General features: G+C 37.4%; 1 protein-coding gene across 8 annotated transcripts in view; it reads left to right on the forward strand.

Annotated features, from left to right (window-relative positions):
* LTBP1 (latent transforming growth factor beta binding protein 1) overlaps positions 1 to 18563 on the forward strand; it is a 213123-nt gene that overhangs the window by 135016 nt on the left and 59544 nt on the right. For 3 of the 8 annotated variants that reach the window (XM_074863371.1, XM_074863363.1, XM_074863365.1), the window contains 9 exons: positions 36 to 269; positions 2260 to 2282; positions 3274 to 3376; positions 3950 to 4048; positions 6100 to 6225; positions 7393 to 7518; positions 8230 to 8352; positions 11693 to 11812; positions 16895 to 17017. In XM_074863371.1, the coding sequence (XP_074719472.1) occupies positions 36 to 269; positions 2260 to 2282; positions 3274 to 3376; positions 3950 to 4048; positions 6100 to 6225; positions 7393 to 7518; positions 8230 to 8352; positions 11693 to 11812; positions 16895 to 17017 (1077 nt within the window). The remainder of the gene's footprint in view (positions 1 to 35; positions 270 to 2259; positions 2283 to 3273; positions 3377 to 3949; positions 4049 to 6099; positions 6226 to 7392; positions 7519 to 8229; positions 8353 to 11692; positions 11813 to 16894; positions 17018 to 18563) is intronic. The other 5 variants (XM_074863364.1, XM_074863369.1, XM_074863367.1 and 2 more) reach the window with 4 other exon arrangements.

The raw sequence follows: 18563 nt of genomic DNA on the forward strand, positions 1-18563 counted from the left end.
CTCCTAAAAGGAATATTTTCCCATCCCAAATCTAGCTGCTTTTAAGGAAATCTGCCCTGGTGGAATGGGTTATACGGTTTCTGGCCCTCACAGAAACAAGCTATATCATCACCCTGCAGTTAGAGTACAGCCACCTGTCATTGGCAAGACCCCGATTACTCAGCCTGTTGCTAAAGGTACTTCTCCTCCACCTCTCCCAGCAAAGGAAGAGCCCGTGGAGGCACTGACCTTCTCACAGAAAAGTGAGACTGAGATGGCTGTGCAAGAAGGTGAGAGTGGGAAAATTTAGTCTTTCTATATTTCTGTGCATGTGTCTTCAATGGTGTGTTTCTTTGCAGAGTAGCTGCGTACAGTGCAGGACGAAAAGGCATCACTTCCCACAGCAGTGTTCCAGGTCGTGGAGTGTATTGTGCTACATGATTTAGTTCTGAAATTTTGTGTATAGCTCCTACCAGATGCTGAGAACACTATGGAGATACTGACTGCTTTAATCTCACTAAGTTTAATGATAAGAAATAGTAAATATTTGTTGTAAGACTTTTATAAAGATAATCTCTAACATGTAACAAAGGATTCAACTCAGGCTTTGATTTACTAGTATTTGGGGTGACAGAAGCTGAGGGGTTTTCATCATCTTCCTTCTATATGCTCCTGTAGATTAGCACCACCTGATGTGGGCATGAATCCCCTTCGTGCGGTCTGCTCTCACCCCTGCAGCTGTGCACTCCCTTGGCGTGACCACCTTGGATCAGCTCCTCTCTGCTGGGCTGTTTAACAATTAGTTGACTCTTCTAAGATACTTTCCTCAGACTTTGTTTTCTGCAAGCTCCTCTAAGAATTTGTAGCAGCTGGGGTTGTCCTGAATCTAAAACAAATGCAGAAGCAAAGAAATGCAGAAAGCGGCGCTATTATAAATACATTGCCAGCAAACCTGGCATGAACTAACTGTAGACAAGAAAAAACACATTGCTGAAGAAGCCTCTCATGATACGGAGTACTTAATAGTTATTTCCAAGTAGCAGTTATGTATCTGTATGTCAGGCCATTATTACAAAGAGGTTTCAGTCAGCTAACTTCGCAAAATTCTGTGCAACATGGTTTACTTTCCAGTTAAAATCACTGCTCTAGTTTTGCTTTCAAAAAGAAAACGGAGCTAAACTGAATCTGGAGAGAAGAATAAGCCATTCAAATATACTTATAGACTGTGCTGGATTATAAAATCTTACATAAACCTCTTAGCTTTTCTGTGTTACAAAGTGGAAAAAAGTGGTGTATCATTTGCTAAAATATTACTTCAGTAATTAGAAAGATTGTCACATTCTAGTAAATCTTGAAACACAAAGAATCTGGAGAAAAAAGGAATTTTAAAAAAAATTTTTTTTTAAAATATGCTTAATCTAAGTCAGTAATGACACATACACATGTTCGAATCTTATATTCCATTTTTTAATACGTTTGCATTTGGAGTTTTTGAGATTGTATTAGAAGTTCTCCCAGTTCTGATAATCAGCCTCCCTGCTAATACTGAAGAAACTAGAACAAGAAGAGTGATTTTTTATTTTTTTTTTTTTTTTTTAAGAAGAAATCTATCCTGTGGAAAGTGTTGATTGTGAAAAGAAGAATATCTGTACAGTTTTTTACAGAATCATACAGATTTTCATCAGTAAAAGACAAATTCAGAGAAGGCAAACTGCAATGGCAAATAAAAACTTATATGAAATTTCTATGTCTCCTTCCCAGAAAAAAGTCACTTCTGTGAAGGAAAAAAAAAACATACCACTTTTGCTTGCTTAAAGAAAATGCAAATTTCAAAACTTGTTTTATTTTTTTTACAATAAATTCTTGTAAAATTGTTAATGGTTAGTATATCATTATCATATTAATTTACCTTTCAAATAATTACAGATGTTGATATTCCTTGGAAGGAATTTTAAAAGTTTAATCATCTAATAACCTGTGAGTTTCTCAGATTGTTTCTAAGGAAACAAACAATTGAAAAACCTACAAGGAAGCTGAATACCACATAAAAAATTATAAGCATTGGTCAATGTGTAGAATCTTATTCTGGTTTCAGGTTAGTTTTTATGCTTGCTTCAGGTACATTACTTCAAGTTTTCACCATTTTGGAATGATATTAGAGCCTGAAATTTTTCTGCGATGGCAACAACCACTTTCAAATGTGCTAGTAGTTTTAAATAGAATGTGTAAGTAAATGTTATGTGAACACCTATTAATTTTCTTTTTTCTTTTTGGTTTTAGTGGCAACTGCAGCCCCTGATCAGGTAAAACATGATGTGATTTATCTAGGAATTGGAATGCAGACCATATGTATGAGATGTGATACGTTAACTCTGAAAAGAATTTAGGATTTATGAGGAACAAACAACTCACTGTGGACTTACAGTGCAAACCCTGAGGCAAAAAGAGCTCATGTTATTATTATGTACAACAGGCAGGTAGTTAGGTACAGGAAAGAGATTACTTTAACTTCTCTTAAGGGCATTGGTGGAGGGTCTAGTGTTATATTGTTCTATTCCATTCTAGAGATGGTCTTTTAAAGAAGATATTGAAAACTGTAGATAGTATGGAGCAGAGTCACAGATACTGTCAGCTAGAGAAAATGAACTGGAAAGAAACAGTATGAAGCTTTGAGCATTTGTGACACCTGCTTATGAGACTTGTATTAATGGCTAAGTGAGTTTCCTAGTTTTTTTTAGGGTTGCTGTGTATTCAGTGGAGAAGAGCAGGTGCGTATCTGTGTTAAGTCCCCCACTCTGGAGGTTCCAGATTCTCTATGCTGAAGAGAATTGGATTTGTTAGGAATAACTGTAGCTGTACTTAATTTCATTTTCCTAAAGACTTAAAAGCATCTGACACTTTTATGGAAATGAGATGATCAGTGTGATAGCTAAGAGAACCTTTCACAGTGGTCAAAGACTTAGAGACATGTGTGATGCTGAACTGCAATTAAATACTATTTGTAAGCAATTAAAGGCAAGAGAATGGGAGAATGATGGAGGCACAAAGCCAAAGATACAGTTAGAAGCTCCATGAAATGGCTGTTTCAAATAATATAAATTTTAAATTGTATGCCATTGTGTAAATATAGTATTCAATGTTCCTTCAGGCTTAAATTGGTGGTAATTAATGATCTGCTATCAAAAGCCACTCGTGAGAATGTCAGAAGTTTTTCGAGCCAGGAGTTTGTGGGTTCTTATGATGGCTCAATTAAGAGAATGTTTCCAGAATGTAAATTTTTAATCATTGTTTTAGGAATTAGCTTCCCTTGATCAAGAAAAGCAGCCTGATCTAGAGCCTGGGCAGCCTCAGCTTTCTCCTGGGATTTCAACAATTAACCTGCATCCACAGTTTCCAGGTAACTTGTTTTGGCATGTCTTTTAGTATGAGAGAGTGCTTACAGTTCTTCAAAGAATGGGGAAGTAGCAATTGTAACAGAGGTTAATGAGAAATTTATTACAGCTTCACAAGCAATTTTTCCATGAGCAGAATATGCAAAAAACCAAAATCATGGAAGCTGAAGTGGGAGAAACTGAGAGGTTGGTATTGGCTGGGTGACTTGTTAGGAGGCAAAGACATATTTTAGGCAAAAGTGATATCCTGGATTACGTACATGAAAATTTTAATGTCAGCAGAATTGAGGCCTTTTACCCCTTTCAAGAGGAAATTTTACTTAGGTGTCTCCTTGTAGATTTGTGCATAACTTTTGCTGCAAAAGTTTTACTATTGTGCTTGGTATCTTTAGCACCTCAGTTTTTTTCACAAGCACAATAAAATGATGGAAGCCCCAATTATACTATTTCTTCTGCTCCAGACCTGAGCAGAATAAACTAATGAAAAGCTCCATAGCATCTGCCTCATTCAGTACCATGTGTGAATGCTTTAAGGGGGTTTTTTTGGATGTGATTGATTTCCGTTCCATGTCACACAGTAGTGATTGAGAAAACATCTCCTCCTCTGCCTGTTGAAGTTGCTCCTGAAGTCTCTACTTCAAGTGCAAGTCAAGTAATTGCACCTACTCAAGTTACAGGTATTGTACTTCCTTTTTAGAACTAAAATAAATTAAGAAATGACTGTGAGTTCCTGACACTATAACTTGTTCTGTGCTACTTCTGAGTTATTGTAATGAAGAGAACGTAGCTGTAGAACAGAAAGGAGTACTCTGGGGAGAGAGAAAGTACAGAACAGCACAGCAATGAGGGTACTGTCAACAGAGCCAGGACTGGGCCCTCCCATGATGTACCTGCCATCTTTGTGCCCCCAAATAAATGATAGAAGGAAAAATTAATAATTCCCCCTCAAATTACATGATCTGCAACTGAAGCCCAGAACTGAAGACTTCTTGGGTACAAGTCAGGTCTTTAGACAGTCTGCACCAGGTGTTCATGAAGTATACACGATCATGTTCTTTGAAGGATGTAGACTTCATGTGATGTAAATCAGCATGTTATACAAAAAGCAAATGAGGAGTTACTGTAACATCTGTCTTAAAATGTTATTTTGATGTTTGTGCTTCTTCCTTTTTTGTTGTATTAAAGTTGTCTTTTCTACATCCAAGTGTCAAGAAGTGAAAATAACAGAAATGCAAGTAATTCTCCTGTCATAGCTGAAACTTGTCTAAGTGATGTCTGTGTCCAAAAGGCATGAAAATTTCACTTGCTGTCAATTTGAAAACAAAAAGGTGAATGTACACTGTGTGTATACATGAGAGCATTACAATATCACATTGGCTAGTTGCTCAGAATTAACACAGGCTTTGAAGTAATTGCAATATCCAGGTAAATGCTTTAAGATACGCTATTGTATATGGTAGAGACATCTAGGCTACTAAGAGGTTTCCCAATTTGCATTCACAGGGAGAAATTGCACTTGCTTTAATGAAAGTTTAACTCTTCAAAGATGGCTTTACTTCATGCAGGAACAGATTTTTGAGTTGTACACAACATGCACAGGGTCTAAATCACCCAGTTGTTTGAATTACAATTCTGTCTGTAGTTAAATCCTCTGGAATCTACTGTAAGAGTACAGAAAGTATCCTGTCCTGAAAGCATTCAGCTTCCTCCTTCAGTTACCTATAATTTCAGTTCGTCAATCCCATAGGAAAGTTCTACTAATGGTGATTGTCATACCAGAATTTGGAAGTCATCTCTGCTGTGACTCTCTCTGCCTCTTCTGCCAGCCAGCTCCCTGCTTCCTTACAGGGAAAGGAGGCTACCCTGCTGGGGACTTATATCAGTTAGAAAAAAAAAAAAGGTAGTTTTCCATGTTCTGTTGGTTTTTCTTTCCTTAGGAAAAGGAGTGAAACTAGAAATTGCTGTGTGCTATAAACAAATCAATCTGTTGTTCCGATACAGTTCCAAGTGTTGTTCAGATATTTAAGAGATAGTAAAGTACAAGTGAAGTAATATTTGTCAGACAAATTCCTAAATTGGATTTAAAAAACTGAATGCAGTTGAGAAGTTTTTGAGTGCCTTAGTTCTGTACGTTAAGATTTTGTTAAATTTAAATGTCACCTATTTCTAAATAGCCTGGATAAATGATTCTTCTTTACAGATAACTTTTTTTCAGGCATTACGATTTCACGCTGCTCTATAACCTTAGTTTAAATTGCAACTAAACAGTCATTAGTAATTTTTGCAGTAGCACATATACTTTGAGAACTTTTAAAACTACTGTAAGGGTTTAGCATCCAATGCTGCCCATATCTGAATCTCCTTATCTTACAAAATTAACAGATGAGTGTTCTGTAAAAATAATCAGGAACCCGCTACAGTTATTTCCTTAACCTTCAATGCGAAGGTTAAATCATACAAATTTTTATTTTATATTATCTTCATTTTACTTTATTTTTTAATGTACCCATTTATAGATCTTGCATGGGACATGAGACTGTGTCACTAGGAAAAGCCTAGATGGTTTTCAGATTCTTCCAGATGAGATAACCGTTACAGAAACTCAGGACTTACAAATTTGATTTACAGTTGTTTTCAGGCCTGATCTTTTTAATTGGATTACAGAATATTGTGCACTTACTGAACTATGTGAGAGAGTTTAACATTAAGCTTTTTTCTTTTTGCTTAGAAATCAACGAATGTACAGTTAATCCTGATATCTGTGGAGCAGGACACTGTGTTAATTTGCCTGTGGGATACACGTGCATCTGCTACGAGGGGTATAAACTTAACGATCAGCAGACAAAGTGCTCTGGTATGAATGGACGCTTTCAAAAATCTGAAATAACCATGCTATGAAATGCTTGAAATGTACAGTCTGGTCAGGGGAAATATGCTACAGAGCAGTCAGGAGCTGCTTCCTCTACCAAGTGCTTCCAAGCTGCACAGAAACTAGTTTTTGTACGTCAAATAAAATTTGCCAGCTAGTCTCTGATATAGCTTTTCGGCTGCTCAGAACTGAACGTGAATTTAATGGAATTGAATGAAAGCCTTGCCCATTGTGAGGTGAGAGAATAAGTGATTAGACAGACCATCCCTTCTCAGCTTTATATCAGGTATCTGAAAGTGCCAGACTTCTAGGAAGAAATGCACTTCTGTTTGGAGAACGAATGACTGAATTAGTGCCTGTTTCTCAGAATGATTTACCCAGCTACCAGCTCTGCAGCTGGACTAAATCCAGGCATTTTGTTAGGTCCTTCCTTTCAACCTTCTGCCGAAAAGAGAAAGTATATTGTAAACATCCCAGAGGCACATTAGGAGATCTACAAAGTGAGGTCTTCATCCCCTTCTAAGCTAGTAAATTCTGGAATAGAGGGCTCTGATGAACATGAGGCAGAGTCCAGACTGGCTCTACATGAGCCATTTCAGATTTGGAAGCGGTTGTATTGGTATCTTTCCTTCATTCAGAGTATGCTGGTTCCTCTGTATCTTGAATCAGGAAGAGTTTACTATATCATGTTGCCAGATTATACACTATCAACTTTTCATTCTACCAAAAGTTCAGTAACTTCACACTGATACACATGCTATGAGGTGCAACTACAGTATTAAAAAATAATTTACACACATACACAGCCAAATGGCAACTTAAAATCCTTCTTTTTCATTCAGATTGTGTTAATGTTCCATGCTTGCTACTTGTGCTCAGCTTGCAGTCAGTGTAGTGATTTGAATAGTAATCATGTCACATTCTTCAAGCCAATGCAATATTCTTATAGTCTAAGCCAATAAGAGCGTTTTTTTCCAACCAAAACTATTTAATGCATCTTTTTTGCAGCTCTGAGGGAGAGGAAAACATGCTTTTTCAAATAGTTAAAATAACTGCAAGATCAGTCTTTTCAAAAGCATGGCATAGAATGCACAAAAAGAATCACAACTGAACATGTTAATCTATAGTCTTATGTTTTTATTCCCTTTATAGATATTAATGAGTGTAATCAGGCACCTCATCTCTGTTCCCTTGGACGCTGTGAAAATACAGAAGGAAGTTTCCTATGTATTTGCCAAGCTGGATTCATGGCCAGTGAAGATGGAACTGACTGCGTTGGTAACTACTGGTCTCCTTTATAGAAAATAAAAATATAAAAATGAATCAAGCTTATCTAAAACCCCCTGAAGTCCCCTTTTCAGCTTTTTTCCTTAATGTCATTGGTACTGGACTGGTGTCTGGAAGTGTTTTTAACTGTCTCTCACCAGGTATTGTGAGGAAAATATTTGAATAGCTCCTACTACTTTTCAAAATTATTATTTGTTGAAAAACAAGCATTTATTCAGCATCAGGCTTGTTTAGAAAAAATACCATTTAGTAAAAACACTTTCTCTGGTGGAAAATACAAATATTCAAAACTCTTTCAATCACTAGCAGCTGTAACAAACCATATTTTTTAAATATAGCTGCAAACAGCCGTGGACTTTTCAGAGCAATACAAACAGCCTGAATTGGCTGTGATCTTCCTCAGGTTAGCGCTGCCTTGGGCACAGTATACACGCAGTGGCACACATTGCATTTGCAGCCACAGGGCTGCTCACTGGCCTTCTCCCTACAGCCTGGTTGTTTCTAGATCTCATTCTCTCTGCAGTTACATGCACTGAGGTAACGATGGAACTGCTCAGTAAGAGCAGCTGTGGGGCTGTGGCTTGCAAACAGCTTCAAAAATGCAAACTTACTTCTGTTTAATTAAAGCAGAGTTTAGATGATATGCAAGCATTCAGTAATTTCACGGTGAAGCAAAGTTGCTCTTGTCTTCTTCATCTGCAGATTTTGATGAATGTTCAAGACCTCATACTTGCGGGGAAGGCTTTTGTATAAATACTCTTGGCTCATACAGATGTGAATATTGTGATAGTGGATACCAAATGAACAGGAGAGGTGAATGTGAAGGTAGGTTTGGACTCTTCACCAGGAGTAATACAGTAACAGTTGCCAAGACAGACTGCAATAGGACGAGCCATTTGTTTACATTGACTGCTGTTTCTGATCTCAACGGAAAACTTTACATCTATTTCTTTATTTTTGAAGAAATCTGTCCATTAGATGGAAATATTAGAATAACACACATTTTTTTTCTTGTTTAACTTTAATATTTTTCTACGTGGTATATTTCTTTTCATTTCTTTCAGTCTCCATTTGCTATTTGTTTTCAAATGGAATGTCTTGGCACAGTGGTTTTATACCTATTTGTGTTCAGAGTTCCCTTTCTCCATCCCACTCTGTGTTATTTCCATGGGTAATTACCTTAATTAGCTTAATCTTACTGCTGGATTCCTCTCAGAGCTACTTTCTTCATTTAATTTGCCTTCAGATCATTTAACTTCCCCTTGTACACCAGCTGAAAATGGCAGAATGTTCAAAAGACATTGCTTGTTTTATCTACAGTATGTCCTGGATGATGAAGTGAAGTTACCATTTATTCATATCAGAAAAACAATGTCAAATGTTACCGCTGTTTGGAATTGGTAACATTGCCTGCTGTTCGAGGGAGGCTTAGCATTATGGCTTGAGCTGCAAAGGGAGAATCCTCAGAGAGTACAATCTTAAACAAGAAACCTTTTTGAGTATTTTCCAGCCTTCTCAGTTATTTGATGTCTGGAACTGAAGTTCAATTCCTATTATTTAGATATAAGATGCTTCAACAGAGTTCCCCCACTATGGACAGAACCATCTTGGGACAGCTATTTTAACAGCTCTTGCCATGGAATCTCTTATCTTTATTGTTAGTCCTTCCCTGCATGCTCTACCAAGTTTCTGTTTAAAAAAGGAAAAAAAAAAAATCTATAATTATTCCTACATTTTGACAAGCAGCAAATGATAACTTGACTTTTTTTTAATTTGGAAATATTTCAAAACTTGACATTATTTTTCAGTGTGATGTTTTTGCCTTGTTTGCTGTTCTTTTTTCTTTTTTCATTTTCAACTTGAATTGTGAACTAAAAACCACAAGCAGCCATTTCATTTTAAACATAGTTTTGTTCATGCTGTAGACTTAAGTTACTTAGGACAGAATAAAATTATTAACATGTTACGTTGCCTAGCGAATAACTTATGGCTGCTGTGGATATATTTACTGCTCTGAGCATTGCTAAAAGATTCCTCTTTCTATTCAGAGATATTTTGGTTGTTTGTTTAAATAAATGTTTCACATACTCCACTCTTACAACTGCTTTTTCCAAATCTTCTCTGTCAGTAGGGAATCTGTGATTAAAATAGGGTAGAAATCAGAATATCACAGTGCGTCAAATTTCTTATTAGCCTGTATTTTAAATAGTGTGGTGGTAGTCCTCCGTCATTTAACTTAACAATACGTAATTTCTGAAACCACATTCTCTGTTGAAAGTTATTTAAGGTTGCTTAAGGGAAAAATCATCCTACACTAAATCCATCAAAGCAAGGAAATGACACATTCAGAGAATCATTTCACCATGTCATTACACCTACATGTTATAGTCGCCCTACTGACAGATCCCAGATTCCACAAATAACTCCTTTCCGCCTCCTCCACACTTCAAACACAAAGCAAGAATCCTTCAAGGTGCGCACAATACACACAATTCACTTACGCTTCCTCACCCCATCTTCATTCTGCCTTCAAGCTATACTCAATGCAAGCTCTGTGTGGGCCTAGCCTGGGAAACATAAAGAGTGCATATATGGTGGTGTTGTAGAGTCTGTCATTTATGTAGAACAGTGTTATAGGCATAGCTGAACATCACTGCACACGATTAAGTATTCCTGTAAAACCTTCTTGTAATTTCTTTAAGCTTTGCAGACTTTAAGCTTTATTTTGCCCGAAAATTTCTGTACTAAATAAATCATTCATGTTGTGTGTTTTGAGGGCAGATACAGTCCAGGCAGTTCTGAGAACAGGTTTCAGCAAAAGTGGATTTTTTTGTTAGTTAAATTAAAAAAATATCACAGCAATTTCACGGAGAAACGTTTACAGGTCTGCATCGTGGTGGCTGAAGAGGCCTGTTGCTGTTTTTACAAGAAAGTATTCTCAGCTGGACAATCATGATTCTATGAAAAATTGTGATTTGCCCACATCCAGTGAGTTGTTTGGAGCTGGAATGTTCAATTCTCTGACGGCTGGAGCATTGTCCAGTTAAATTACAAGTGTTGGAGGCTACTTATCTTCTGTGAGCTTGTTCGCAAAACCAGGAGTAAATTGCCTCCCTACTATGCTGGAGTAGCAGTCCTTAATTGCAAAAGACACAACCTGTAGGCTTGGAGCAGGGAAGAGACAGGAGCTTAGGGTTTAAAGGTGGCTGGAAATTTCATTAGTTCTGTGCACTGCATAAAGCAAGTATTTGGTAGAAAATATTATAATTATTGTGTAACTAAAGACCATATTATAAAATGATACTCAAGTATGAGAGCAGACTGGAATGAGGCTGCCCACACAGTTTTAATTACAGCATCTTCTAATCCCTGGTTGCTTGACAGCAACTTGTCTTTGAATATAATTTTTGTATGCAGTCTCTTTTAGATTGCATATATTGCATGTATTGTGGGTTTCTTTGGTGCAGGATAAGAAGTTCTTGGTAGATGCTTAGAGCTTGGACATGAGTTTTTCAGGACCTATCTCATCATGAGTAAACTAGGAGCTCTCCTGATGCAAGAAGTCCTTCTATCACCCTAAACACTGCCAGCCTCAGTGATGTGTGTGTTGCCTTGTGCCTTCCCTACTCCCTGTAAACATGTTTGATTACCATTCACACAATTAAATTTATAGTCCACATAACACATACATGCCGCATAACACTAGGACACTGGAGAATACCGAATTCCTCTTTGCTTTGAGAAGCTAGAGTTAAAATTTTATTGTTGTTGCAATGCACTTCCAAAGTCTCTTGAGACTGACTATAGGAAGAACCTCAGGATGCTTCAGTGTGGTAAAGGGGTGACGTAAGCAAAGTTATTCTTACCTATCTAAGCCAGAAATCTGATCTGCTGTATATTATGGAAGGCCTACCAGAGATTCACAGGGTAACAGAAAATTCAGATTCAGTTGCATTTACTATGATTAATTTATTTCTCAGAGATGCCCCTTTGCTGGTACAAGTCTGTGCGAGCTTGTACCTTCCTGGGTCTCTAATAGATAAAGTACTCAACTCTTTAAATGTATTAGTATAACATGAGCACAGTCAGAATAACTGAATTAGTTTATTGTTCATTGTTCTGTTATGGCTTTAACCACTATTTCCTTCTATCTTCTGTTTTGAAGACATTGACGAATGCCTGACTCCAACTACTTGTCCAGATGCACAGTGCATTAATGCTCCTGGCTCTTACCAGTGCATTCCTTGCAGAGTGGGATTCAGAGGCTGGAATGGACAGTGCCATGGTATGTTCAGTACTCTTTGTAAATCTCCAGTTATAGTTCTTGTTCTGAGATGCTCTATTTCCTATTCCATCAGTGATACAACCTGATGACAGCAGTGCGCCCTGGGTCCTCGTTTCATTCAATAATAATTGAAAATATGAGATTTTTCAAATTACTTTATGTTCTCAGACACAGTATATATGAGGAAATTGTGTTTTACTGTAGACAAATGAACACCGAATCTAGAATGCAAACAATACATTTATAATTACAAAACAAAATTCTTGAAATAGAAAATATGGAACTGAAGGGGATGTATTATCAGTGAAATGCTAGTAGGCCATTGTTTGGAGGTATTAACAAATGGAAAAACCTTGAGAGTGCGAACACATCAGTGTGACTGGCAGGCTTTTCAGTAGGGTATGGGAGTTTGCTCACAAAGCATATTAGTAAAACTTCTTAATTATTTGTACTTCCAGCAAAACATTAGCACATCTTAAAGTAGTTTGTCTCACTTTGGGTTAGGTTTTTAGGAGAGATTTCTCACATTATAGCTTTGTCAGGGTTTTTTTTAATGTTAGATTTATTTTTTTTTCCCAAATCAGTTTTGGCTTTTTGAGATATAGGTAAGAAAGTGCAAATGAATCCATTATGCAAAAAGAAATAATATTTTGCAGTTTTGAGTGCCACTTCGTGGGGCACTACCAGAAACTTAAACTTCAGGGTGTTTTTTCAGAAACTTAAACCTCAGTTGCTGTCTGTTGTGAATCCTGCTGTCCACTCTGTGTGTAACGCATGCCCTATAATTTGTGATGGTTGGAGTAACCACGTTACCTAAGCAGGTGTCTAATAACCTACATAGAAGGTGTTTACATTATTGTTGTAGGTCAGATTGGCAGCATACTTCCATAGCTTATTTCCTGATTGCTCCCAATGGCTGTGGTTTGGTTCAGTTAATGAAGCAGTCTAAGGGCATTGTTTTGATTGAAATAGCTCTGGAAGATGGACATCTACTGTATTCCAGCTGCAAATGGGCTTTTGATCTGTGGAGCAAGACTAGAGCCAGCTTGCAGTGAAGCACTTGAAAAATGGATGGTGTGGCTGTCAGAACCTCACTACCACTTTTGCTTGTACAGATTACACCTTTTTCAACCACCCTATTTTCTAAAGAGGGCATACTGGGTAGCAAATTATTTCTGTCTGAACATATCTGCCTGTTGCAATTTATCAGCATGTCATAGCTGCATTATTTGGTCTTGTCATCTGACTTATTGTGGAGGAATGTATTTCTCGGGTAATTTCATGGATTTTAATGGAGCTATACCAAACTATGAAAGGTTCACAACAAACTGACATGGTTCACTTAGCATGCATTAGTCCAGGTTCATCTTTGTTTTGCTCCTTCCCACCTGCCTGGATTCCTGCTGCCTTTGCAAAAAATGTGGCACACGCACTCTGTTAGAAAGGTTTCCTGTTACTTAATTCCTTTTTTAAAAAATATAAAGCTGACTTATTTTGCATTCTTTCCCGATGTTAAGCTTAATTTCTATACCTATATATGAAAATAGCCTGATCGAAAATGCCATGGCATAACTTTCACTTGTTTCATTCTTGCTAACCAGGTTAGTAGGAGCAGAATGAGAGAAAAAAAGTCACCGCTCTGCTCAAATTTACAAACAGAACTAAGTCATGTAAAGGATAAGTCTTAGTTCCAAGTTGCTGAGACTTTTTTCCTTGTATTACTGCACATAGTTTCCCTTTTTCCTTTGTTTTATGAAATGTTCTAAGCCTAGACATCTCACATCATTAGTGATGTGATCAGTCTTCATTTTCTGTTTATCCTAGACTTACATCATGTTGAAAATGAGCCATACACATTTTAGAAAATGTAATGCAGACAGTTTGTCTTAAATCTGTAGCTTTGCAGTATGTTACAATTTAAATACACTGGAAAGGAAAATATTTCCCAAGTTATCTATGAAGGGTATTTAAGTCCGTTGTTCCACAAATTCATTTGTTTCTGCTGTTAGTTAGGTCAGTTGCAGCTCTACTGGTTTTCCCCCCAGTGCTGTTTTCAGTATTTTTTTTTTTTTTAAGGTCATCTCATTCATCTGCCTGCACTTTAAGCCCTGGAAAGTCTAGTGTAACAATTCTACAGTTCCTTGATGCTATTGCTATTGTAATCTTCCAGGATTTAAAGCCAGGAACATAGCTGATTTTGTTTCATAAATGCAAGTCAATCAGTTCACCTCAAACTTAAGTAGAATACATTCAATTGCAGTTTAGGTGGAAATATCCAATGTGAGATGAATATTGGAAGAAATGAAAAATGGCACCTGCACACCCTGCACCTCATTGCCTTGAAATTGCTACTGTTCCAGGTCCCTAAATGCTTTTGTGTCATTTTGTGACTATTTCAAATTTTGTTTTTAAAGTTTACTTGCAATCACTGATTTATTTTTTTTCATCTTTCTCTCCACATTTGCACATTCAAATAAAGTGATATATCATGATGTAAAATGGCAATAAAGTAGTATGTGAATCTAAAGCACACTTCTGTGCATTGATGAATAAATGAAAAAAATTAGGTTGACAAAACTTTCTAGACCACTTCATCGTCATGGTTATCACTGTGGTGGATTTTGCAGCTGTGTGGTTAACTAACAATATTCGGCTTGTACAGCATTAGGGACCCCACCAGATTTCAAGACTAATACAGAGGTCAGCAGAGCTGATCCATGTACCTCTAGTCCTACTTTAGGGATCTTCAACAGAATCAGTTACAACTCTGGACTTCATCTCAGAAGATTTAGGTTCTGTTCCTGGCTTTTCTGCTGGCTTTATGGGAAAGGTCTCTTGACCTTCGAGTCCCATCCAAAAATCAGAAATAATATTGCAGGCTTCATTTTCAGGTAGCTTGGAGATAGGTAAATGAAAATGAATCTGTAAGAAGAAAATTTGTTACTCAGTTGGAAATTCACATGCCTGACTGCTGAATTAGGCTCTCTATGTTTTAAAAAATTCTTGAATTAGAGCATTGATCACATACATTGAGAGCAAAGGTTGTGTTTTGCTGAGCAAGCACATTTTGCCACAGCAGGGATCTGAGAAATTAGTCTTGCAGAGGGTGTAAGTAGTATCACCTACTGAGCTGCCATAGCAGAGCACCTGTGGATCTGTGCTGTCATCTCTTGGGAGGATGCCGCTTCGTGTTCTTGGCCGGGCTGCAACAGGGCATCTTATTTACAGAGTTAGAGACTCAAGTGAGGAAACAAAAATTGTAGGTCATTTGAAATATGGACAATAATGGTGATTTCATTTGTGTGTGGGGAGAGAGGGCCTTTGTCAAAGTCATATTGTACACGAGCTTGTGAAGAGCCATGAATGATAAGTATATATGAGGAAAATAGTTATTGCAGATATTCATAATAGCTAATAAGAGCTATGATGATGATTTAAAGACCTCTAATCTTTTTCCAGCTCTCCCTGTGCTACAGCTCCCTAAATAGCTCAAGTGCCTCAAATAATCAGCAGTTTTACTCTTTTATGTTGACGGATTTTGTGTGCTTTGTGGTGGCAAAAGACAGGATAATTGGGAGTAATATGATTTCTGGCACATAAAAGCAAATAAGGTGTAATTCTTTTTCTGCATCAGTGAAGCTAAAAAATACTGCTTTTTCCATACAAACAGGGACACCTGCTTGTTGTTAACTATATCCCCAAAATAAATAAATAAAACTTGAAAATTAGCCTTTTTTAAGTGAAAACCACTCCTAGGAAAAGCCAATATTGATTATTTTAGAATACTGAATTAATTCTGGCTGGGTTTATAACAAAAGATTTATTTATATGTTTGCTTTTTTCTTTGTTGATTTATACAAATCACATTCAGAAGGAATTCTTCAAAATTATTCTTAAATAGTAACGTAGCAATTTTCATGTTGGCTAAAGAGAATGGCCCATCTAGTTAATATCCTTCTTTCAGAGGATGATGACCGTAGGTGTCTATGGGATATCTTATAGAAAAAGAAGTTTCTTTCAAGTCCTCCTGTAAATAATGGATGGTTTGTGACCAGGAAGAGAGCTTTTGTTATAAAGATATAATCCAAGGGAATTCCTTGTTGCCTGTATAGAGTAGCCTTACAAAGGGACCTCTGTGAAGTGCAGAAATCCCCTTGAAATTACTTGGGTGTCAGCTAAGTCTTTTAGAACCTCCCTCCTTTAAGTCAATGTGAAAAATGTTGTCTATGAAAGTCTCGCATGTACATGTGTTTCATATAGTCTTTAGTTATGCACTGGAGAACTCCTCTAAATCCTGTACATTAATCAACCTAGCTTTAAAAAAACAGGAAAAACTCAACAGCAGAAAATGTAGCTGAGGTCTGTTCTAGCTTCTGAGAGGACCTACCTGTTCCCTCGCACCTGTATGTAAGCTCCAGGTAAACAAGCAGAGGCAGCAGGTTGGAAGATTCTGACCAGAGAATATGTTTTAAAAATGGTTTCAGTGAGAAGAGCTTCTAACACAGCCTTGCCAGCATGAGCTGTGTCTGCTTTTCTGGACTGTTCCTTGCAATAGCATAAGAATTAGTGCTAATGGGCTCAAGGTATTGGCAGCTCCTAGTGCTTTTATCAGGTACATATCCTAAGACTAAATGTGCAATGCAAGAATGAATGTGCCAGCACTTGCTGACCTCTTCTCTAAACCAAAGCTGTGCTGGTTTAAGCTAATGCGGGAAAATTATGGGCAAAATAATATTATTCAGCTAAGGATCATGTGGACACAGTTCATAGTGTAACCCGTATTTAAAAAAATAAAAGGAAGAAAAAGGTTTGTTAGCCTAAACTGCAGTCCTTGCAGTACTGGGTCAAAAGCATTGTTCTAGTCGTGTGGGCTCTGAGTATAGTTGAGTGTTTGAGCACAAGGCAGCTCAAGTTCAAATCCTTTTTTAAAATCAGAATTGCTGCAGAATTGTCAAGGTCAAAATATACAGGGAAACTGATTATAACCATGCTTATGGCAGAATTAGAACAAATTCCCAAGCTCAACTGAAAAATGGTTGTAGCCAAGTTAATTATACACTTAAGCTTTCTTTGTATTCACAGATATAGATGAATGTCAGTATGGCAATCTCTGTACAAATGGACGTTGTGAAAATATGGAGGGGTCTTTCAGATGTATTTGTGGCCAAGGTTTCAAACTCTCTGCATCAGAGGATCAGTGTGAAGGTAGGAAAGAATATGATTAAAGTTCATAAGGTTGCACTTACCTCTTAGATAATATTTTTAATCTAATAATCTTCCTTTTAATGGAGAAACAAGTATACAACACTGAATCTAAATAACCAAAAATGTAAGAATATGTGTTTCCATTTTATGGCTTCCATGGTCACATTGTAGATTTTGACATTTGTTATAAAGCCAATCAAGAATGTGTAGTAATATTTATATTGCTAAATTGGAATTTCTGCAAAATCCTTGGCATTTCTGTCATTTTGGAGGTTTGGGTACAGTGGCTTTTGCTGCCTTAATTGCTTTTATTTCTGTCTTTTTTTTTTTTTTTTTTTCTTTCATGTGGGTGAGTGGGATCAAAAAACCCAGGCTGCACCCTCTTGGAACCCAGCAGTGTCAGTTAACAGAGCTGATGCCTGCATTGGTGTCACTGCATTTCAAGTAGTACATTCAGTAGAGATAGAGTTTGGTGTTGTGTTTCTAAGGAACAGTACCTGTACCTCCAAAGTGTCAGGTTCTACATTTCTTCCACATCTAAAATTCCTATCAGGACTCTTCCAGTGGAACAAAATTAGGTCTGAAGTCAGAGTGGAGTAGTCTGAGAGAGAACCTAAAGTGCGTACAGGAGGTATGAATATCCCTCTCCTTTGAGAGAGGGGGCTTCTTGGAACCTCTCTCCAAAGGTGAAAATCTGGGAGATTGTCTCTAAGCTGGGGAAGCGCACAGAAACCTGAACATTTCTTGTCAGATGTTTTTTCTTTTCCCTTCCCCCCACCCTTCCCTAAGTATCTATGTATAGCAACAAGCACTTTCAGACTACTGAATGCTGCTACAAAAAATGGAGTAAAACTAGATGATTGTTCATGCAAATTTGTCAGGAAGTTTGAAACAAAACATCAGTGTAAGTGTCTTGAGTGAGTTAAATGTGCTGTCCAGGACACACAGCAGACTGGTCTTGGGGAAAGTATGTAGACAAAGTTTGACTGCTTCCTCTGAGCCTTTCATGGAAAAGGGCCCTTGCCAAGTTGAGCTGGCATGTGCAGACTGTTCTTCTTAAAGTGCACCCTCCTAAAGTACAGACCCCTACACATGCCCAGATGCTTCATGCAGCCCCACAGATTTCAGTGATCCTTAAATTCAAAACTTCTGTGGTCACAAGGGACCATTACTCAAGGGGTGAGACTACGTAGTTGTAACACAGATCTGAAAAACCTCATTGAGTAACTTTCTCCTGCTTGGAGTATATTTTCAGTAAGACATCAACCATGCCTAAATCCTAGAAGTGACTAAGAAGCTACCATATCAGTTTAATTACTGTCCCTTAATGAGTATTTTATATAAATAAGGGAGGGAAAACAGGCTTCCTAGCTCAAACAAGACGTGTGCTGTGTTCTGAATTCAAAGTGCCACTCCCCTCCAATATTTTAAGTTTTTCAAAAGAAAATTTAAGCTTGATGTTCAGGTCCATCTGTTAACCCAGGCTGACCCCAGTTTATGAGAACTGAAGCTGAGGGATTAGCAGTGGTTGCGGAAACAAAGAGAC

This window comes from Strix uralensis, chromosome 3, assembly GCF_047716275.1.
Source record: "Strix uralensis isolate ZFMK-TIS-50842 chromosome 3, bStrUra1, whole genome shotgun sequence".
NCBI lineage: Eukaryota > Metazoa > Chordata > Aves > Strigiformes > Strigidae > Strix > Strix uralensis.